The sequence below is a fragment of the Thermobia domestica genome, chromosome 4 (assembly GCF_964235325.1).
Source record: "Thermobia domestica chromosome 4, izTheDome1.hap1.1, whole genome shotgun sequence".
Classification (NCBI taxonomy): Eukaryota; Metazoa; Arthropoda; class Insecta; order Zygentoma; family Lepismatidae; genus Thermobia; species Thermobia domestica.
Window position 1 is genome coordinate 316,948,294 of NC_137457.1, and position 25,108 is coordinate 316,973,401.

The 25,108-nt window shown below is 35.5% G+C and overlaps 1 protein-coding gene across 4 annotated transcripts in view; it reads left to right on the forward strand.

The window, feature by feature from the left end:
* The window catches only part of LOC145683554 (phospholipid scramblase 2-like), a 96,015-nt gene extending 81,463 nt beyond the window's left edge, over positions 1-14,552 (forward strand). For all 4 annotated transcript variants that reach the window (XM_081754894.1, XM_081754895.1, XM_081754897.1 and 1 more), the window contains one exon: positions 14,224-14,552. In XM_081754894.1, the coding sequence (XP_081611020.1) occupies positions 14,224-14,255 (32 nt within the window). In that variant the 3' untranslated portion in view covers positions 14,256-14,552. The remainder of the gene's footprint in view (positions 1-14,223) is intronic.
* Positions 14,553-25,108: the final 10,556 nt, after the last annotated feature.

Consider the following 25,108-nt stretch of genomic DNA (forward strand, 5'->3'; position numbering starts at 1 on the left):
ATTCAGCCATTTCAAGTACCGTATTAATATTCTAAAAATCAAGAAATTCCCATAATTTCTCTCCCTGCTTTTAACTTCAGCAATATACATTTATAAATCCGGAAATTCTAGCCAAATAGAAGCAAAATAATACAATAAGTTCATTAGTCAAGTTGAATGCGAACTTCCGAGTCAACCTAGGATTTGCTAATATATATATATATATATGTATATATATATATGTGTGTGTGTGTGTGTTGTTTATCAAATAATTGTTTTGTCACTGTAACTTTCGTTTTTAAAATAATTATAAGAGTTATTTTTTTTAAAACTTATTACTAATTCCTTGAGTGCAAGGAAACTAGACGTCTGGACAATGAAAGAAAGCTGCCTATCGTAACCTATCCTTAGAATTCAGTTAGATTCATGTATGGTAGACTTTGCGTTCAGAGTCTCCAACCAGTTGTAGTTCAGACTGTACCTTTAGTTGGGATCCAGACTTTGAAAGTAAAGAGTAGGGAGCAGAATAGAGTGAGTACTGTAATTCGTATTGTGCGCAGAATCCAAGATTAATTAGAGAAAGTCATAACCTTTTACGCAGTGGGTATTATAGAGAATTAATAGCTCCTTACCATCTCCATTAATTATTGCGGAAGCTGATCTGGATTATTGCGAATATCAAGGACAGAAGGCGTCTTATAACTAGCCATGCAACTCAACTTCTTATTACAGCATTTTTAATAGCAATAAAGTTATTCTGCGTTTGAATCCTTATTTTTTTTATTTCTCTCAGATATGAACTTCCAGTAGACAAGGTTGCGAACACATACTCAGACGTGAGTGTTGTGATTTTAATAAGTAATGAGGTTTCATTCCTATTTTTTTGATGGAAGTTAAAATATTACTTGCGACCTGCTAACGAATTAATTTCATAATTAATAACAATATCTTTTCATAACTTTCAAATTGGAGCTTATAATAAATTATTTTATAACTTCCATTTTACAAGAAAGTGATTTCTTTTCTTGCACAATGAACGTGTTCTTTGCACGGGGAGCGGAATGTGTTCTTCTGAGACGTCATCTTGCTCTTTGAGTATTGTCAACGGCGTATTGAAGGAAATATTGTCACGATTAGCCTTTAAATTTATTCGGTTTGATAAATAAATTAAACGGTTTCGTTTCCTGATAACAGTTCAACTGTTAGGCGTTAAAATTATGCAGTTAGATAAGCAAATTAAATGGTTATATATCTAATTTAAAAACTTGGTTAATAAGAAATTAGCTTCAAAATTTTTTGTTTGATGTTCCTTAACAATGTTGCTTTAATAAATTTTTGTTTGGTAATCTTAATTTTAATGTTTTTGTTAAACAATGTAGCTTATAAACTTCTTTAATATTTTCATTTGCACAGAAGTTTATTTTGAAAATAAAAATATTTTTCTTTAACAGTTTAATATAAAACACTTTTGTGTTTAACAATTTTAAAAGTTGTTCACTAAAATTATTGAAGCTCCTAAAATTGTTTAAAGTACCTATTAAAATGTAATATGATAGGAATGTTGTGTATATCTATGCGTGTGTGTGGAGAGAGAGACAACGAGGGAGAGAATACATTCTGTTAGTTATACTTAGGTAAGGTACTCAGACATAGAGCAACATATCACGTTATTGAAAGCGAGGCGAAATGTGATAAAAAGTAACGAATGAAAAGTGATGTGACGTTAACTATGATATGTGTGAGTTTGTTTTGAGCAGGGACGTGCCGTGAGGGGGTCGAGCGGGGCGATGGCCCTGGGCGGCGAAGTAAGGGGTGCCGAAAAAATCGGGAGAAAAAGAGGCAAAAGAAAAGGAAAAATGACTTGGAATATATGTATGGGGGCGCCGTCGTATACTCTCGCCCCGGGCGCTGATATTCCACGGCACGGCCCTGGTTTTGAGTCTTCAGTTCATTTTTGTAAATCCGGTGCCTGAAGAAGATGACTATTGCAAAATAGGGGACAAAAACTAAAAAAGTATGTACTCCCATGCGCAAAAAAATTGCGCGTATACTGTAACTCAAGATTTTTCGCATTTATTCCATTTTCCTTACGTTTATGGGTAAAATTCAGTTATTAGTATGTGGAGATAATAGAAAGCAATTCATCTAAGGAGATATTTCCAAAAAATATAATAAAATAATAAAAATATAAGCAAAAAACAAAATTATGCTCGGTTTTGTGTATACTGGCAACGATGATTTCTAGGGATTTTTTCAGTAGCAGATCACAATTGCGGAGGGAATTCAGTAGGGGAATCGAGAAGTTGGATCAAGGAACTGGATAGTGGACTAAAATGTTGTATTTATTGATTAAAACCTAGTGTGTAGATTGCCTGCCAAATATAAATTAGCTTCTGTAACTAAGATGTCGTACGAAAATATAGAATTAAACAGAAAAACTCTTATCTTAAGGTTCGAAGCGATACGCACCATGGTTATGAAGATTATTTCTTTAAAAAAAAGAGCCAACACAACGTAGCCTCTGTGGTTAGGTGGATAGAGTGGCGGAGTCGTAGTTATTTTATTATTTTGACACCACATCGAATCCCATCCCATCCCATCCCATTTCTTTTTCTTTTATTTCTTTTCTTTTTTCTTTTTTTCTTTTTTTTTTACAAAACATTATAATTTTCATGTTAATAAGAACCGAAGCAATATAATAAGGACAACTTACTGATATTTTGCTGTAATGACGTATTTATCCAGGATTAGAGAACTATTGTTAATAGCTATTGTTTTCTGTTCATGCTGTTGTTTATTTTGGAAACTGCATTATAGCACAAACAAAATGAAACATATTTTCGAGAGAAATGTAACTAAAGAAAACTGTCTGCTACGTATATCACATAACAGAAATAGCAAGAAGACATGGAGTGTATCGTTCTAATATATTAAAGTTAAAAACAGAACGGAAACGAAATGTTAATCCTATTTAAAACTGTTCTTTAATTCCACCTGGTCAGTGGCGTATTTACGATTTTGTTTCGGGAGGGGCTTTGCTAACTTTCGGGGGAGGCTTTGCCTGGAAATGTGAAAATTCTGCAAGATATTTCATTTACTTTACTATACTAAGTAAGATTTCGTGGGGGGCTTAAGCCCGGAAGCCACCCCCTAAATACGCCACTGCACCTGGTATAATGGCATTATGGTATGTTCTTAGAATTATAACAAGACAACAGCACATTGCCCAAAGTTTGGACACTGACTACTAGTAAACTGATATAAAAGAACCTCAAAAGGGTAAAGGCAAGTTTATTAAAAAGTGCTTGAGTTTCGGAGAGAGACAGCTCTCAGGCCCTCACGCTGGATACGTCCCTGATTCAGTGCAGTGCACTTATTTGTTATAAAACATTATTATTAGATGCGTAATATGTAAAATTATATCATAAGTTTTACTTTTAATAGGTCTTTTCTTAACACATCCATATTATCCAGCGTTCTGCCCGCCTGTTTATGTCGGATAAGCGAAACTCTACTGTATTTCCAAAGCTAGCATATACATGAACTACAATTGTATCATCCTAGAACAGACAATAGTCTGAAGTGCTTATATTAAAAGGCTGGAATAAAAAAAGCATAAGTACTGATTTGGAAGCGTGAGAACAAATTAAAAACAATTCAATATATTTCCTAGGTATCAGATTATCATCTTATTATGTCGATGTGTATTCTTTTTTAAACATAGTTTTAAAAGTTATACCATTCGCAATATTCCTGAGGAAATCGAAAGAAAAACTCCTTGTGCCTCTTATGGCAAAGCGGCTTAAGTGCATGGTCCGAAACCGATTCCCACGTTAAGGTATAGATAAAGTTCCCGTACTTCAAAAATGCAAATCCGGGACGCTACTAAATTACGAGAATCTTTGAAATGCTTAAAACTGAAAGAAGTGTTAAATACTAATTTACTTTCCTCCATTAGATAGAGTTGTTCAAGTATTACGTTATCACTTTTTTATTAATTTCACTAGATCTTCCAAGGACGCCAATTTCTCTTTAAATTTTTTTTTGGGGGGGGCATTCAAATGCAGAAGATATATATATGAGGATTTTAAGACAAATTACACTCAAATAATGCCAAATATTGTATATTCATAAATACAAAGGAGGCCTACATGAGCTTTGAGCGGGCCCGGCCCCCCAGGATCGGCGCCCTTGCCTTCTTCCTAGTTAAGCAAACGTAAGCAGATGATTTACTCCCTCCCCCTGGTAAGCAAAATTGTTTTTTTTCCCTCAAGATCTGTTGTGTTTCGTGAAATAACAGCAGGAATTTCCTGATTACTTAACCATCTAAATGAATGTTTTCACTTAGAGCCATCCCGTCGATTCGCGTTGCCTAGGACTAAAATAAATTAAGGGTCAATAATGAAGATGAGACTTCCATATCAAACATGAAGAGACATGTGGATCGGAGATCTTTCTTTGTTCCAACTTTGATTTTTTCAAATCCATGATGGGAAATTATATTATGAGTACAATTTTCGAAATTAATAGTATACAATCGTAAAAATATCTTACAAAACGATGGTTTATTGCAAAATACTTTGACTCAAAGAATAAATTACAAGTAATAAACTTGTTACTTTCCTGAAGAGTCTAAGTCGTGAATGAGACGGAAGCTGTCGAGCGTAGTGCTTGGAACTATTGCCTCACTTGTTCTACCTTCCCGTGGCGCAGCCTTGATTCGACTTGATCCTAAACGGATTATTCAGAAGTCGAAGTCGGAAGATGTTTCCAATTTTTCCAAAACACTCTTGGTCGATTACAATCTGCCTCACTCGTGAGGGGACAATCCCATGCCGTAAGCGTCGGTGGACCACCGATAGACAACTAGTGACATGTCCCCAAAAATTGGCGGTCCCGCAGCCAAAAATTGGTCCCACTTCCGTTTTGAAAATTATACCATCACCGGCAGAGAAGCGACGGAACGCCAACGAACCACAAAATTATTCCCCTAAAATACGTTAAATCGCCTATATGCGTAATTTCTTTGCATCAAGATGAGTCTAAAAACATTTTTTTAAAAATAAAACGAAACTGCCCTGAGCTGGGCGTGAACCATCAACCTTAGGGTTACTAATTGCGTGTTCTTCCGAATTCGTCACGGAGGCGATTATGAAGACACAGCTTGTAGAGTGATAAATCGTTGAAGTCTTTTTAATATTTCTAATCAGAGTGCTTCTTTAACCGTGTATATTTGAAGACAACTGTTCGGAATCAAATCAAATGCACTCGTCATGTAATTTTATAACAAAATGGCAAGCGTCTATTTACTTTTTTCATAGTTCTCCCATATTCACTTGCTAGTGATCGGCGACAGTTGCCAACTAAATTCATACAATTATACGCACCCACCTCAAGATTTTTCACTTCACGATGTAAAGGCAGGAGTTACTCTTGACCCCCGGAGCTCAAATATTGTCCTTATAATAACAATTCATCAGGGAAAAAAATATATAATAATAACCGCATGCACATGACTGGCGATAGTTCATGTTGGTCCCTTTACGAATCTCCGTGACAAATCAAACGAGCGCGGACCAAAATGAAGTCCTCGTTCTTACGTTGTGGTAACTTCAATACCCCCGATTCTAGATATCTGCTTCGACTCGACGAATCCCTGCCACTAGTGGCACGCTAGCGGCAATCCTTCGACGCGTCGCTATATCGACGATCGCCATTTACCGGCAAGTAAGCCACTAGGAGTTGGCGACGTTTACGGCATGGGGAAGCTAATAAACAAACCAAAAAAAATAATAATAATAAATCTAAAGCCTTATAAAAAAGTTTTCTGAAAAGTTACATCTAGCAAAATCATTTGTTGGTATTCCAGAACTGTGAATTCAACTTTATTCATAATTTACTTCTATCGTAGTGTTGATATGAGAATGATATGTCTGAAACTAACACAGGTCATTAATACTTTTTTTTTTTTTTTTTTTTTGCTTTACTCAGATTTAGCAGTTTTACTTAACAGTCAGTCAATTTGGATCTGTGATATCAGAGTTTTAGAGATTTCGTTAATTTTTTCATTTCTAAAAAGTTTGCAACTAACACCATTAACGTATCTCTTTCGATATTTCCATATGTAATGGCTTGGTCACTCCCAGTATATTTCAAACAATAAAATATTTACGGTGTCTTACTCCATTAATCTGAACTACATTTTATATCCAACAACTCTGTGCATTTTCCCTTAAATCTGCAAACTTTCTACTAGGTTAAAACTCAGTATTTTCTATTTTCTTCCTTTCTTGCTAAAACGAAAGTGTTCTTTAGACAACCTGGAATGATGACTCTATACTACATTATGTTGCATAGAGCATTTTATGTAGCATATCATTTGACAGTTGGACACTTTCTTTTTATATTGAAAGCAACAGGGATTAAGTCCTTCTACACTTATATGATAAGTAAACACATTCTTTTTGATTCGTGGAATTGTGCCAATGAACTAGGTCCAGAGAGTTTTTAATTTAAGATGATAATAATAATAATAATAATAATAATAATAATAATAATAATAATAATAATATTATTATTATTATTATTATTATTATTATTATTATTATTATTATTATTATAATTATTATTATTATTATTATTTTATTATTGACTTAGGTTTTCCTGAATATTAAGCAATATTTCACAAAAAGCTGGTATTTTTAAACAAATGTGTTCGATATCAAGTTTTCATAAAAGTAGTCACTCTCTCCTATAAATAATTTCAGAGGGGCCGCGGTGGCTCAGTGATAAAGCGTTGACCTTTGGTGCATGGGATCCTTGGTTCGACCCCAGCTCACACCAAGTGTATTTTGTGGTGGAGAAACACCATATGTATGGGTTTTCTCGGGGTTCTTCCGTTTTCTCCCACTTTTTTCATTACACCATTGCATTCATTTCTCATCATCACCGTGTCCTTTAGCCTAGCCGGTATAACCGTGGGTCGTAAAACTTAAAGATTTGATTTCAAATAATTCCAACCCAAACAGTTGCAGGAAGTATGTCATTTCGAATAAAACAAACCACTCTATAAAATTCTGAGTATTATTATTTTTTATATATACAATTTTAGTGGACCTTATTTCTAAATCGAAGGGTAAGAAGACTAAATTCACTCTCTTATTATTATAAATTCATTTCAATTGAAGCAGTTAAAATATTTGGGAAAAATTAGAAAGCCATACCCTATATTCCAGTGTGCCACAACCGGATAACGTGGCACACTGGCGTGCCCAGCAAAATGAACAGTGTGACGCAAACTTTTACCTATTATTTAGAAGAATATTTGTCGAGTTTATTTTATTTATTATTATGAACGATTTTTCCACGGATCAGCTCTCTGTATACAATTAAACAAACAAGTATCACATTGAGGGAATGAGTGTAATTATTTACTTTAATAGTAATAGAAATGTATATATATATATATATATATATATATATATATATATATATATATATATATATATATATATATATATTTGTATTTTATACCGGGAATAACTGCATCCGGTCTAGAAAGCTGGGACTAACAACAAAACACACACCACTTACGCACTTCAATACACCAACGAAGGTGCAGACTATTCATGAATTAAAGTCTCTCACCCAATGTATTCTCCTAACATGTCTCCCAGCGATTACAACATTTTTTGGTATCTCAATCTCTTCCTAGTAGGATAGGTTTACCTAGAGACCACTGATTAACCTGGTATTGGATGTTTCACTTTCTTACCTTTGGAGTTGACAGTCATCGGTTGGACAATCTCACACGCAAATATCTAATATTAACAACGTTTCTTCTATAATTTCGTAATATTGTATTATTTCTTTGTATTATTTATTAGGTTGGTTAGGCTTGTTTCAACACTTTTCTCTTTGCACCTACTTATTACCTATACCTTAACGTTGGATAAAAATACACTAGCTCTCACCGGGAATCAAATCCAGAACCAATGGACTTGAACCATTTGGCAACAACAAGGCACATTTAAATAGAAGTTTCGATTTTGTTAGGAAAATTGTGATTAGGTGTAACATTTAAAAATATATTAAAGAATGGGTACGGATGAAACGCACTGAATTTTCTCGCTCGAATTTCTTAAACTGACTCGTGTTAGGCTGCAGCTATTACTGAAACATTTATTTGGGAAATGCGAATAAAATAATGTGTTTTTGGAAAACTTTGTTCGAAGCAACTTATGTCCAAAAGTAAAGTACCCATTGGTCATATTTCTGTTAGAAATAACTTATGCCATATATTAGAATTATTAAGGAAATAATTGTATGTGAACTATGAGCAAAAGCGTCTGAGTACTTTCTGAGAAATCGTCAAAAAAGACATCCCCAAGAATAAAATATCCCGTGTGTATCTTTTCAGGACAAACGAGTTATGCTATTTATGAAATACGAACAAAATTGCCTGAGTCGTTCTCCACAAAATCGTAGGGTAAATCTTACTGCGAAAAGTATTATACCACTTCTAGCTTTTTAGGATGATGGAATTATGCCGTATCGTTATGTTATTTATGTGACATTTATTTATGAAATATGAACAAAATTGGGTCAGGCGCTAATGGGAAAATCGTCGAAGAGTAGGCTAAACTACCCTTCTGAATGTTTACAGGACGAACGAATTGTGTCATATTGTTAGGTTATTAATGATACATTTATTTATAAAATGTGATTGAGAAAATTGTTCGAAAAAACGCATCCCATACAGTAAATTACACCTTACGTATTTTTTCAGAGCAATGATTCAAACTATATTTGTAAAAAAAAAAAAAAAGCAAAATCTTTACAGCTATTTTTGAAACAATTTAATTATTTTAAATTTTCATCCTTCAGTAAACTACCCTTATTTTTATGTGTCGGAGAATATAGAATTCGAAACGATAAAGTGTTATAAAAACTTCATGTCTAGACTTAGGTCCAGATACGTCGAACAGTATGGCCTCTATTTGAATGCATGTAAAAGCGTGACGAACCAACAAACGAACAGATGGACAGACATCAAAATCACTTTTTCGATATGTGGGGGCGTGAAACTTGAATTCATTGAAATCTCGAATTCGATTTTTATCACTATTACTACAATTTCTTTTTTCGTCGCTTGAACGTGAAAAAGAATAGGAATACAACGACACGTAAGGTGATAATTTGTAATTCCTAAAATTTAATGAGTTACGTTTAATGTGTTGCCATGCTAGAAAAAAAAGCTTATGCCTGTTTGTTATATCATTTTAATATCAGTTTTTCACGCTACTATATAATGTAGAAATATGGTATTATTATCGTTCATATTCATTCTATATTTGGAAATATTCGTGTTCCGTATACATAGATCTGTATAATTTAGTTACGTTCAACGAAAGCATTCTTGCACTTGTGGATATGAAAAAAAAGAGAGAGAAAGTCAATACTCTAAAAAGCAAAAAACAAGCAAACACACACACACACACACACATAAACGATCATTTAACATCAGGTCCATGTAACAAGAGGTAAGACTGGACAGACTGTCAAGGTCGCGTATGTTCTTCCTGACACACAAACCCGAAGTGAGTTGTCTGCTGTTCAAGAACGGGAAGTAACATGCAAGACTATAAACTGAAAACAATAACTGTTCCCAATAGTACACGTATTCTAATACTGAATAAATACGTCGATTAAAGGATACTACCAATAAATTATTTCCTTATTATATTGTTTCGGTTCTTATTAACATCAAAATTATACACTTCCTATAATGTTTTGTAAAAAAAAAAAAGAAAAATGTGATGGGATGGGATGGGATTCGATGTGGTGTCAAAATAATAAAATAACTACGACTCCGCCACTCTATCCACCTAACCACAGAGGCTACGTTGTGTTGGCTCTTTTTTTAAAGAAATAATCTTCATAACCATGGTGCGTATCGCTTCGAACCTTAAGATAAGAGTTTTTCTGTTTAATTCTATATTTTTGTACGACATCTTAGTTACAGAAGCTAATTTATATTTGGCAGGCAATCTACACACTAGGTTTTAACCAATAAATGCAACATTTTAGTCCACTATCCAGTTCCTTGATCCAACTTCTCGATTCCCCTACTGAATTCCCTCCGCAATTGTGATCTGCTACTGTAAAAATCTCTAGAAACCATCGTTGCCAGTATACACAAAACCGAGCATAATTTTGTTTTTTGCTTATATTTTTATTATTTTATTATATTTTTTGGAAATATCTCCTTAGATGAATTGCTTTCTATTATCTCCACATACTAATAACTGAATTTTACCCATAAACGTAAGGAAAATGGAATAAATGCGAAAAATCTTGAGTTACAGTATACGCGCAATTTTTTTGCGCATGGGAGTACAATGATTTGAGCTGTAGTTTGATTTCCCAAGTCATAAACACCTGTTTAAAAGAAGGGTAAAGTAGCCATCCATAGGATACAATGCTTCACCTTAAAATTCAAGAAGAGTTCTAAACATCAACAAAATACTCAGGAATAGAACCACAAACCATGATAAAGCACAATCTTTCATCCAAATGAAGCAATGGCAGCCAGTTTCAGTTATCGAACTTTTTGACATCAAATTTCAGTTCATTATCGGAAAGCGGCCTTTTCTTTGAATATACTTGAATTTCAATATAAGGCTATGATTTAGCGTATTTACTCGCGTAATTTTCGCACTTTTTTTAGACGAAAAAAGTTATTTTGAAACAAGGGTGCGTAAATTATCCGAAAAAAAAATTAGCTACATCAGTGAATATCATCTAAGTTTTTCCCCAGTCAAAATAACACGAAAACACCGGTAACACATTTTCTTTGTAGCAAGAATTCACAACAAACAAATAATTCTAAATTTGTAGAAAAATAACATTAAAAAATTTATTAACAAGTCGTGTGGTTTCTTACCTTACAACAATGTCTTTGCTGCGTTGCCAATTGTTCACTAGCTACCGTAATTAATTCCTAATAAAATCCTGTTTCACTAAAAGTTTCCGTGTGCGCAAATTACGCGAGGAAAATAAAATATACAGAAAATGCTCTTCAAAATTAGGATGCGAAAATTATGCGAGGGCGAAAATTACGCGCGTTATTTACGGTAATAATAATTGTGAATAAGCATGACTTACATAGTTGAATCACTTATCATTTACTACTTTTTACGCATATAAACTCCTTTCTCCAGACTAGGCTACAGAACACATAATGATCATTCCGTGACAGAGTTCGGGCACCATAAGATCTAAGGAACACCTCTTCTTGTCAAAGGAAGTAAAAGATTACGTACTATACCTTTTGTCCATAGTACCACTAATACCCAATCTTAAAAGATATTGAATGCAGTGGTGCAGACCTGTCCCAGGCACCTATGAAAGACACTAATATGTTCATGGAGTCTGACATAAGTACATAGATAGGACCGCAAGGAGTGATCTTAGAGTGTGAGAGTGTAGAATACCGTGAGACCTGTGTGCCATGTGATTCCCAACAACTGATGTGAGCGTTTTGTCTGTATGTGAATGTGAGTACCTCTGTCTCATGATTCAACCCATACGTGGTCTTTAATGTTCATAAAGACAGTAACGTGTTCACACTATGAAAGATTTATTTATTGTTCCCATCATAGGAGACCAGAGGAGTACGTACCTGGTTCTACACACACGTGAAAGAGAATGAGGCACCTTAGCATAGGACCATAAGTATTCATATGAGAAAATAAATAATGTCAGAAACCTTGAAACACATCTTTTATTGACGAAAGTGTATGGCATTCATGTTTCCACGTTTTTGTGTTTTCATTAAATGTCACAAACTGTCTCTTAACTTCTTAAAGTTTACGTTGGAAAAATATGCTCCCTTTCGGCGTTCACATTCTAATAGCCTGTTATGGAATCTCTGCAATACTTGGTGTACCAGGTCTCGGGGAATGACAATGATTTCGTCTTCAATCCTCTGTTACAGATCATGACCAGTTGCAGGATGTGTGTGGTACACCTTGCCTGTAAGATGTCCCCACAGGAAGAAATCGCACACACTAAAATCAGTGGATCTTGCAGGCCATGGAATGTTACCGTTACGTAAAATGACGAGCCTTCCAAGTAACTGACGAATGGCTTCCATCGATTGTCGAACAGTATGTCACGTATGTGGTACACCTTGCTTTTAACATGTCCCCACAGGAAGAAATCGCACACACTAATATCAGTGGGATCTTGCAGGCCATGGAATGCTACCGTTACGTAAAATAACGAGCCTTTCAAGTAATTGACGAATGGCTTCCAACGATTGTCGAACAGTATGTGACGTGACTGCACACCATAGTGTAACCTTAGCGCTATGCAATGGATGCTCTGAAATCTCACGACGATCTTGCTGTGTCCAGTAACGAAAATTCAGTTTGTTAACTTATCCGTCAAGTTGGAAGTGGACATCGTCTGTTATCCATACGTTGTTGATTAAATTAGGTCCCAAGTTGATTTTAGACATCACATGTTCACAAAACCCCTCAGAACTTTAATTCGTGCAGTATTTTGCGTTCATTTCATCACCCAATCTCTAGCACCAGATGAAAGTTGTCGAACAGATTTGTCGAAATTCGAACAGCTGCAATGTTCTCTGGCGTACGTTCCATTTGAACGTAGTAGCTTCTAGCTTTTTTAAAACGTTAAACCAGTTTCTTCAAGATCACGTTTCCACGTTATAATCACATGAGCTGATGAAACACGTCCATGATGTCATATCTTGTAATGCTGTCCAAATACCCCTTATGCAGCAGTGAAACTATCACCTTGCTTGTAATAAGCTCTTGCAGCGATAGCACGTTCTACATCACTCCAATGCTGAGCTCCTCCGTGGCTAAGCGGTTAGCGTACGCGCCTTTGGCGTGGGTGTCCCGAGTTCGATTCCCGGTGGGAGCTCATGTGGTTCGGATTCCACGTTAATCAGTAGATCCACGTCCCACATAGCCTCGCTGCTGAACGGGACGTTAAACTCAAAGTCAACTCAACATCACTCCAATGCTGCATGAGTACTAATTGGCAACCGTTTCCCTACGCCACACTGTATTCATAACACACAGAACCGAAGTCTTTAGTACCCGGAAGTTCTCAAATTTAAAAAGGTTGGCCAATACACGTCTCCCAAATTTTGCTTGGTGAGAAGACATCCCGCTACCAAAATTAAGAGGTTATTTATCTAAGACGGTATTCAATGCGGTCGTGTGTAGTGACATAGTCATGTTACTTCTAACAACCATCACAGCGATTTGTTTGAAAGCGTGGCTTACTATTCCTACGGTCTGTAGTTACGATGATCTATTTTACTGCATTTTAGGAAATGATAAGTATCTATTTTCGTCAATATTCCCTATATCCTTTTTGACTATACATCCAGTCCATAGTTACGATGTAAATTGAGTACGTTTGTTAAGTAATTGAATAATTAAAATTATTATTTGATTTGAACCAAATGTTCATAAAGAGCAGTTTAATTTGATCTTGAGTGAACTGAGATTTGAAACTATTCTAGTCATAATAGTTATAAATTAATTACTTCCTACCCTATGATATTTAGTATTCTGATTTGGCGTTCTTACAGTGGGAGTAGTAACACTATGCGCTTACGGATTGGTGGATGTGATTTGAAACACTAAATGTGTTTATTACTTAAAATTCAATAAAACTACACATCCACAACTTTTGCGGACAGAGTATTGTTCTAGAATTCTATAATAGTCTTGAGAATGTATTTTCTCGAAAAGACGGCAACTTTGGGTTTATGTCACTAATGATTCAAAGAATAATATTGTTATTAAAAGTACAATTTTATTTGAGATTCATGACTGGGAAAGTACTGTCCATTGTATAGTAAACAACTAAAACTAAATAAGACAAGTAATCTAGTGTTAATTTTGTAAAACGGATAAACTGTTTTTTATTATAAGAATATTTGTAACTATATTACTCCATGTGTTCCTGTGTATGTGATCTGATTTTTTGGGTGTCGGCTTTCCCCACCCACTACAATAAAAAATCTCAAGTAGAATCCGTTGCAAATGTTTAAAGTGTTGTATACCTAGCCTAAAATAGTAAATTCTACACAAAAATTATCTCTAGGAAACTTCATGCATTAAAAAGACTAATTAAATAGTCCTATTTGCTCATAATATCTCGATAATAAAGTAACATATTGTACATTTTTTTCCATAGCTCACACAGGTCGTACAGGGCGTCGTCGTTAGAATGATGGCAGAAGACAAAGGAAATAGTGTACTCAAGATTAAGTATTTCTCTAAACAAATGAAAAAGTAGGTTTTGCACTGTGCAGATTTTAAATTAGTATATCAGGTATTGTGTTTTTATTGTATCTTTTTTTCTGGAATTATTTTATTTAAATCGTATAAAGGTGTATTTTATATGACGTGTTTTGTTGTAAAATTATATTATTGGTTTCTAACACGTTCATAATTTAATTACTTTTGTAATTTATGCAACGTGTATCATTGTAAAACTGTGTTGTTAGTATTAAAGATGCTCACAAGTTAGTTACTTTTGTATTTTGTATGAAGTGTTTTATTGTTAAACTGTGTTGTTTGTATTACAGGTGGTCACAAGTTAGTTGTTTTATTTTACTTTCGAGGAAAGGAGAAATATAATAATTGTACTAAAATTGAATACATATATTCGACGAATATAAAATTTTCTATGACGGAAACATGCCAAAGGAGGAAGATATTTTTTCAGGGGTATCCGTCTGTTCGTTACGATGTATTACGTTCAACTGGAAGCCATACCGCTTTCCATATCCGGATTACATTTTAGACTAGTGAAAAGTGCACACATGTAGATAAATTCCAAACTACGCTCTTTATACTAATTTGATGTGTTTAATATAATGAACTTAAGTTTAAAACTAGGTCAATTTTATTCAGCATTCTCAAATTAGTATAAAACGTGCCTAGAAATTTATCTACATGCAAGGAAATTTTAGTAGTAGCATAATCGTTGCTTGTTTGTGATTATTTCGGAAGTACTGGTAGCGATGTTGTTTTGTCAATTAACTAACATATAATCACAGGTGGCTCTACCATATGTGTAATACGGCATTTGCACAGGGCGGGAAAAATTCCTATAGAGGGAATGAATTGAAATGTATGAAAACGGTATCATAAATGTATCTTGATGCTATCTGACTTCATGATGATGTTAGCATAATGTAGGGGAGATTAGTCCAGCACTGGATATTTCTCAGTAGTAGACAATAGAGATTGGGGAATTCCGACGCTAGGCGTCAGCATTTGGTGGTTATCTACAATTGGAAGTAGACGAGAGATCTTAATTGGACACTTCTGTATAGGAAAACCTAGAAATTCGTTTCGAGACTATGCCCAGGAATGTGAGCCCAGATCCATCACAACTCCCACAGATTTCTATAGAGGGAAATGCATTTTCCCTCCGTTCTCTATATAGATAATAGCTACAAGGAATATTTGTACTGACGGCAGCCAAGCGTGATCAATCACTGACTCTTCATAAAAAATTTATGAAAGATGATGATCGAGGGTTGGAAACCCGGTCTGAGATACTAACTTTTTATTTACTTTTTTAAACACGAAAATATGATTAAATAATTAAAAGTGTAGTATTTGTTAAACATGCAAATTTCAAATTGAATGCTTTGGTGTTAAAATTGTTCTTTATTACTACACTGCATTGTTTATTTTTAGTTCCAAAATAAATACTTATTTTAAGATTTTCCCGTTTAAAATCTATAGATAATAACCAACGACATTGGATAGGTGTGAAATTAGACTGAAATAAACTCAAATAAGCATGCAATTAGAAGTCTGTATGAAAAACTAATTTTATATCTGTTAAAATACGTTTCTACTTCAAACATATTTGATACTAATTAATCATATAATATTGACATATTTAAAAGAATATATTTGGTAACGTTTACTCACTGCAACAAAGACCACTTGAATTCCTTTACCACCACTAATATATGTATGCATCACTTACTGTAAAATGAAGAGTTGTGCTAGCAGGTTTATGATGGATCTCGATACCTTTTTCGCTTTTCTCGTAAATAATCGTCCGGTATGACTTTTTAAAATATGTGTTAATTTGTTAATGAAAGGGGATACGAAAGTTTCACAAGAAGGTATTGCGCATCTCCACTGTGGCATAACGTGTGAATGAAAAGTGTGAGATAATCATTAAGTCATCCAACTTTCAGTAATTCTCAACTTCTGTCTTTTCGAAAAGAATGAATAATAGAAAGTGTCCTAGGTGTTTTACGTGGAAATTCTTAATTTTCGCTCCTTCTCTCTTGAAGAGAGGAAGAGAATGTTAAAGGATTCAAGAAAATTAAGTGGAGTATATATTTTATTAAATCATTGTAGTAAGCATCCTAATAGAATCGAAATGTTATTTGTCTACGGTGGTTTTGAATTAAAAAATATGTGTTTTGTGCTCAAAGTATTGTATAATACGCGACTCAGACAGTTCAGTTTTATAATAGCTGGTTTCAGGGCAGGGTGAGAACTAGTCACTAGTCAGACAGTTCAGTTTTGAAATAGCTGGTTTCAGGGCAGGGTGAGAACTAGTCACTAGTCAGACAGTTCGGGTTTGAAATAGCTGGTTTCAGGTCAGGGTGAGAACTGCCTGTAGTCACTAGTAAGACAGTTCAGTTTTATAATAGCTGGTTTCAGGGCAGGGTGAGAACTTGTCACTAGTCAGACAGTTCAGTTTTGAAATAGCTGGTTTCAGGGTAGGGTGAGAACTAGTAACTAGTAAGACAGTTCAGTTTTGAAATAGCTGGTTTCAGGGCAGGGTGAGAACTAGTCACTAGTCAGACAGTTCAGTTTTGAAATAGCTGGTTTCAGGGCAGGGTGAGAATTAGTCACTAGTCAGACAGTTCAGTTTTGAAATACCTGGTTTCAGGGCAGGGTGAGAACTAGTCACTAGTCAGACAGTTCGGGTTTGAAACAGCTGGTTTCAGGTCAGGGTGAGAACTGCCTGTAGTCACTAGTAAGATAGTTCAGTTTTGAAATAGCTGGTTTCAGGGCAGGGTGAGAACTAGTTGGTGAACTGTCTTCAGCCAAACGTGTCCTTCAGCTTTTGTAAATGCAATTATCATCATTAATGAAATAAAAGGTAAATTTTGACACAAATTATCAGCACATATTTAGTAAATGGCAATTCTAAAGAAAATGGCTATAAGACGGGATCTGTGATTTCCATCCAGTGTTATACTATAAAGCTAGACAGTCACACAAACAAACTGTACTTTCACACGTTTTACTACGATTATATTCATTATGATAAGGTTCAAGATGTAGATATGGAGAAGAATGGAAATACGGCTGAAAGAGAAGATAATAAACAAAAAGAATTGAGACGAGCTAATGAAGAAAAAAGAATACTGAAGTTGATGTCAAAAACGAAACAAATCGGTTAGGACACTGTGTAAGAATGAATTTTCTCATAAGAAATATTTTGGAATAATTAGCTTCTAGAAGGTGAAAGCGGAAGAAGGTGTCACCTCCTGAACGATATGAAGATAGAAAATTCGGATTCCTTAATCAAAATAAGACAAAGAATAGAAATAAATGAAGAAAGATTTGTTTACTGTAAAAATCTGTCAGTGTAGAAGAACACTGATGATGATAGTGAGGTAATAATCATGCTCATAAAAAATTACGTAGGATTTGTTGCCTTCAGCACAATACTTGTTACAGCTTCTTCTTTGGGTAAAGAATTAATATTATTTACAATTTTTATATATATGTGTATATATGTACGTATATATATATATATATATATATATATATATATATATATATATATATATATATATATATATATATATATATATATATATATATATATATATATATATATATATACACGAACGAAAAGTTTACACAAATCTGTTTTGAAGATAAATGACTTGTAACTAACGTCTTTATTTTGGTATTTTTATTATTTACGTATGGTCCGGCGATACAGTACAAAGGCATTAATTTTGAATGACGAATACAAGACAATAACCAATGAAGGCAATTTTTTCTTTAATATTCGTTATTATTTCCACGAAGTATTCCTTGTATACCAAGTATATGGATAACTACAGATAGCCCGCTCTTTCTTCCACAATGGCACTACTTTCGAGGGTTTAAAACCCGCCGCGTTCATTTAACTGAACCTATCCTACGCTAACCTACTACAACTACTTGTAAACTGGTAATACTTTTTCACTAGAAGCTGATGCGTGTGATCTGTAAAAAATCTTAAGTGCAGTCGGGTGACATAGAGTCTTACATATCGTAAGTATTAACATTTATCACTGAAATTTGAAAATAAAATTATGCTATTGTCTTGGGGAAGGGGACTAAAAATCGACTGTATAATGTGCAATATCCAAACACACATGAGTAAGAAATCTTGGTTTTAATGCGACCACTCATAAGGGGAGAATAACTAAAGCTGCAGTCGAAGCAATACTCAAACGGGACATAGAAGTTTAACATTATGCTTTAAATCCGTCAATAAATTGTAATAAGGCATTCCGATACATACAGGTATTCATAGCAACTACATGAAAACTTATTAAATTATTATGTCTCTAGTTTAAATTTTGTTAATTTTCATTACTTACACTAACAGCCGCACTCGTAAACTAACTCTTCCTCAACCATCGCAGTACGACATTCGTTCTGAAGATGAAACATTTTCCCATTGGAGCCAGATGCTACAGGTAACAGAAGACGTTCACATGTCGTATCGTAAACAATGTAATATTTTAAACATTATTTAACGTACGAAATGACTTTATTTTGCCACATAATGTTGTGAAAATGTTGTCCCCGTAAGAGTCGTATATGTGGTATTGATATGTCCGGCGTATGAAGCAGCTTCGATCATAAGCCACAAAGACTTTTAGTGCTAAAGAACTCGACCGACAGAGCAGTTTCCATGCATGACCAGGAAAGCTTTCAAGAGGAATTCAACCATCTTGATTCCATCAGAGGAATCAAGAGAAGAACTGCAGTCTTACAGATCTCAAAGTGGCCATAAAAGGGTCGTTAATTCGCAACAGAAAGTGATTAAAAAGTTAAGAGTGAGGATTATTTGTCTACTACTATATTGCTTTTCATCGGCCACGTATCCAGGAAAATCAGCAGCTTACTTGCCAGACACGATATAAGAGTCATTCAAAACCTGCAGTTAACCTAGTCTATACCGTATAACATGTAAATCTGGCAGAACATACATAGGACAGAGTAAATGTATAATAGAACAACGGTGCTAAAAACAAAACAGCTACATAGGACTTTAGCAACCTTAAAAGTCAGGACTAACAGAACGTAGCCTAGAGCTTGGACACAAAATTGATTTTATAAATATCACTTTCGTAGCCAAGTTCTGTATTTATTGGAAAAGAACAATAAAGAAAGCCATCCCATGGGAAAGGAACAGTCTCAATAGAGACAATGTGCTTCAACTCTGCCCTATTTGGTGTATCTTTTCACGAACAAACACATACATTCAACATAGCCATTTCTCGTAGCAACAACAGTCAATCAGGAGTCACCATCCCTCAGCCTATCAGAAGATAGCATTTCCTTCAGCCAATCACAAGCCACCATTCATGAATCCGTCCCTAAACAGAAACTACATATACATGCTCACGTCTCTGGTATCGTCGATTGAGACAGACAGCTTCACGGAATAGAAAGTTAGATTTCAGGGAGAAGGTAATCGGGGAGATGCAGAGAGATGCCGGTCATGACTGTGGATACCTTGCGGTGTTAGATCAAGCAGTCATTGACTACAGTTATTCGATGCAACTAAGAAACAAGCCTGAGAAGATGTTTAGCATTTTAGACAGAATTCATTAACAGAGAATTGTCTGTTTAGATAATTCTGTGTCTTTCAAAGGAAACACTTAGTGTTTTATAAAAATAATTTGACCTATGCAACACTCAACACACACCACTTCCTGGGGAAATAAGCATCGTTTTCCGTCGGCTAGACCCCCTATTGTACACCAAGATTCCTCTGGTCATATGGGTTGAACAGGCTTTTCCGACAGTCAGCTGACGAAAATGCATTGTTAACTCTCTGTGACTGTAGTAAAGAAGCAAATACATAGCAATTAGAGAAATCAGGGCCTTTTCAGGCCAACCAATCCACATTAGTGTCTGTAACAGTGGGCCCTTTCAGGACCAAATCACACACTAAGCCCATGTGAAGACCACCAAAGAAGATGTCAACAAGAAGACGACCCTCGGAAGAGGATATCGATTTCTTTCTCAACGCAAACGTAGACGATATAGATAGAAGAATGGAAGAGACTGCAGCAATAAGGGATGCCAGGTAGATGGAAAGCGACCCAACCAGATGAACATATTTCCAGAAACGTTTCTCCAGCAACGGCGGCGAATACCCAGTCAGATGTGGAGGCCTATTCGAAAGATGAGAATGTGATTATACCGAAAGCCCTCCTTACTGGACGCAGCATAATAAGAGGATCCAGAGGAAGATCCAAACAGACGAATTTCACTTAGAATATCTGAAAACAGGTATACTTAAAAACAGAAATTTCTTCATTGTGAACAGAAAACAGGGCATTCTTGAAAATCTTCCAAAACACAGACCCCGCAGCAACTTTTGGTTGACTGTCAACCACTACAGATGACAGTCGACACAGAGAAAGTATCAAATCGTCAGAACCTCGATTAGACATAACCACATAGGAACGTAAACCAGTAAACATTCAAGTGATGAAGCTATGGTCCGGCTCTTATGAGGGCCACCCAAACACGCAGGTGAGAAACCAAAACACTAAGGCGAAGAAGCCACACACTTGTGGGAAATCTGGCTCTTATGAGGACCAAGAAAAAGCCTCCTCCCTGAAGAGGAGACATTAAGCAGAAACAAGGAAGAAGATACCTTCCACATTGTAAAGAGAAAAACAGAAGAAAGTGACAAAACCTCAAAAAGAAAAGAAAAAAGAAAAGGAGACAAGAGACAACATATACATGGATCATCTAAGGGTACCTACTTCAACTGACATCAGCTAAATAACAACAGCTCTTAGAAATGAAAACATAAAGTTTGCAAACATCACCCATATCCAAACAGCATACCGAGAGGAACCAATTGAAAAGCTATTCTCAAAACGCAAACGATGTTAACCATCTAAAATCCTATGCTCTGAGAATACAAGACAACTACTTCAAAGTATAGAACTCGAAACTACAACTGAGACTAATGCCCTGCTGCAATTGCTACCAGTACCGACATCGACGCCTCCAGTGTACAGACCAGCGTATATGCTTCCATTGTGGTGACACACATAATGAAGATCTAAAAAGCCCATAAAAACTTTTGTGCAAAAAAAAGTAGCCACAGAACAGGAAGCAGCAGCTGTCCATCCAGACCAAAGACTACCAACAAACAGAGAATCGAAAACATTGCATTTGAAGCAGATACCCAATCAAACCACTCTACTGGCCGTTTTTAGAGCCAACAAAGCGAGAAGCAAGAACAAACTACGCATGACACGAAGCGACAACATCAGCCGGAAACAACAACAACAAAGAAGAACATAAGCAATAGAAGCAGCAACCAACAATATTTTACTACTACTGTTTTAACCATCTCCACCCCACAAAAGGAGTAACATAGGATGTTGAACGCTATTCAAATAGCCACCAAGAAGATTTTCTGAGAAACAATAGCTTTTTATTAACTTTCCTATTTTTCGGCCAACTTGCAGAAGAAATAAACATCTCTCTCCTACTGCTATGAATCTCCATTTATCATCTATGGTCCTTCTCAGTGGTGACATTCAGCTAAATCCTGGTCCATTAAATAACAGTGCTGATTTTTCTGTTTATTAACAAAATATTATTTGTATAAAGAATAAGTTGCAGGACTGTGAAATTCATAAAACTGAATTAGTACAGTACGACTGCTTAGTTTTCACCAAAACTTGATTGAACGCTTTTGTACAAGATGAAGAACTTCCATTTGCGTCTTATTTTAACATATATAGAAAGGACCTTAAATCCTCACCCAGTGGTAGTGTTATGGTTTGTGTGAATAATAAATGAACCAGTAAAGTACGTCAGGACCTAACTAGAAATTGTGAAATTATATGTTATGTTCAATACCCGGGGGGATAGTAACCTACATTATGTTGTTTCCTCTTTAAATGAAATTGACATACTTCCAAGTATGAACTTTTTCTGCTTACGGTGGTTCATTGGATATTACATTTTGTCCCAATATACGAACTTCTAACCGAAATTCTAGTTTTGCGAAACATGCTAATAGGCTGTGGAAGAGGGCACCATGGGATGATATCTGCCGTGAATTAGATATTTTTCATGGTATATGGTGGAAAATTTTACCATCGATGATGCCACAACGCTTCTTACTGATACCTTTGTAGCTGCTGTCGAAGACTTAGTTCCTCAAAACCCACAAAAGTCATCTAAGTTCCCTTATTGGTTTGATGCTGAAATTCGGTCTGCTCTGAAAACTAGAAGCTCGCGTGGTCACTCTGGAAATAACATCCAAACCAATTTACTTACAATAAATTGGTCGCAAAGTCGTCGATACGTTCCCACTTAGAAAAAATACAATAGTTACATCTCCAACTTTGCATCTTCGTTTTGTTCGAGACCTAACAGATTGTGGTCTCTCATTAATTCAAGGAGAAATAAAGCTAGTATACCTTTGAGCGTCAACTATGATGGGAGCACTATTACTGGAGAACACAGAGCTGAATCATTCAATGACTATTTTTACAGAAATTTCTCCACCCAGACGGCACCAAATCCTCTTCGTACTCTTGAAGCTATATGTTTACATTACCTATCCTCGATTTCAACTACTCTCGCTGGTCAAGTCACTGTTGTCAGCTCTATCTAACCATCGTTTTCTAGAACACGACAATATTTATAAAATCTCCCTTCCCAATAAAACCGCCTCAATTGCTAATCAAGTGGTGGTTTTTATTAATTAGATACTTTACAGAAGTAATTTTCCCCACCTTTGCCTACAGGCTAACATTATTCCAGTCTAAAAATCCGGCACTAAACTGATATATGTTCCTATATACCCATTTCTCTTTTCTCTTGGTTGTCAATTCTTTGCGAAAAAATCACCAAGGATAGACTACAAGTTCACAGATCCTTATTAGAACATCGCACACCATGGTTTCCTGGAACAGAAATCATGTCTCGCCAACCTATCAGAATTTCTTATTCATACCCTAAACTGTATTTTGGAAATCTCTCAACTGGATGTTATACTGTATACTTAGATTTATCCAAAGCTTTCGACAAAATTGACACCCACATGCTTCTTTACAAGCTATCCATCAGATTTAATCTTTATGAAAAACTCCTGTCTTTACTAAAGGATATTTTACTGATTGTATGCAACGTGTCGTTATGTCAGATGCTTCATCCAAGGACCACGCTCAGTGCTGATGGAAATCCGGTTTCCGTTAAATTGACTGGTATTGAAGTATTCTGTGTAATTTGGTTCCCTAATGAAAAGTCTCAATGGGCACGAAGCAATAAAAACTCCACGTTTTTTTTAGATATCCGCTGATTATTATCGTCACTTAAAGGTATACGTTTCCCTGGCAAACTGAAAATGATAGTTAGCTCCACATTTTATCTTTGAAGTATTATCAACTCTGAGTAGGATATACTAAGGATTTTGGAATCGCTGATACCGAATATGATGTTGGTTAACTTCCATCATGTCAAGTTCAAGGTCATTTGACGGTCAAATAGAGAGGGGACGTTGCAAAAATCTGAACAGAAAGTGCATAAATGTCTTTTGAGTTGCTGCATCTGATTATGTCATCTTCTTGACCGAACAAGCTCATTTAAGAGTCATTGCAGGGTCAACCTTGAAAAACCGTCGGATAAATCTAAAACTCATGTATATGTTTTGAGGGATGCTGATTCCAAATTCGAGGTCGGCGTTAATTGAATCTACCACTAATATTGTCCATTTAGTTTTCTTACTACTAACGTGCAGTGTTTTCTTGTCCAATAAAACGTTTTTCTGCAAATCACCTCTCATCAATCTTGAGCTTCGTACTACAGTATTTTACCTTCATTCCCATCGTTGTTCACACCACGAACCGTGTATGTATTCCAGTAGAGCTCGAACGGGATATTTGATTTTTTGTTGATTTCGAGCCCATCCTAAAATGCAGAGGATACTTCTTACATGTGCAGAACAATCGAATGTCGTAATGTGCACCTACCCCTAATCCCACACATATTTTCAAAAGCCAGTGATTTGAAAAGCTTCCAGTAGGAGTGATTGCTATTATTTGAAACTTTTTTTTTCAGCTACTCTAAAAACCCTGTCTACGATTTTTCTGATTTATCCGACGATTTTTCAAGTTTAACCTTGCAATGATCCTGCAATGACTTTGACATGACCTTGTCAGGTCAAAAACATGTCATAATCGAATCCAGTGACTTAAAATAACATTTAAGCACTTTTCGTTCAGATTTTTTCAACGTTCCTTCTCGATTTGATCTTCAAGTGGCTTTGAACCTGATGCGATTGAGATTCACCGACCTCACATTCGGAATCAGCGGTCCCAAAATCCCTAGTATACCCTACTGAGACTCGTTTATACTTCATAGATAAAAAGTCGACCTAATTATTATTTTCAGACTATGAGGGAGCATATTCCTTTAAGTGAGATAACAATCAGCAGATATTTCAAATACGTGGCGTTTAAGGGCTTCGTGTCCATTGAAATTTTCATCAGGGTACCAAAATACACAACACACTGTAATACCAGCCAATTTAACGAAAACCGGATTTCCATAAGCTCTGAGCGGGGTCCATTGACAATTTTTTTCTGGCGTTCACCAGGGTAGTGTTCTAGGACCACTGCTATTTCTTGATTTCATTGATTAGCTCCCTTTCTTCCTGTCTTTACAATCTACGAACCTTCTTCTCTTTGCTGATGATTGTAACATTTTCCATAAAATCTCTACAATAGATGATGACCTACTAGTACAACAAATTCTTA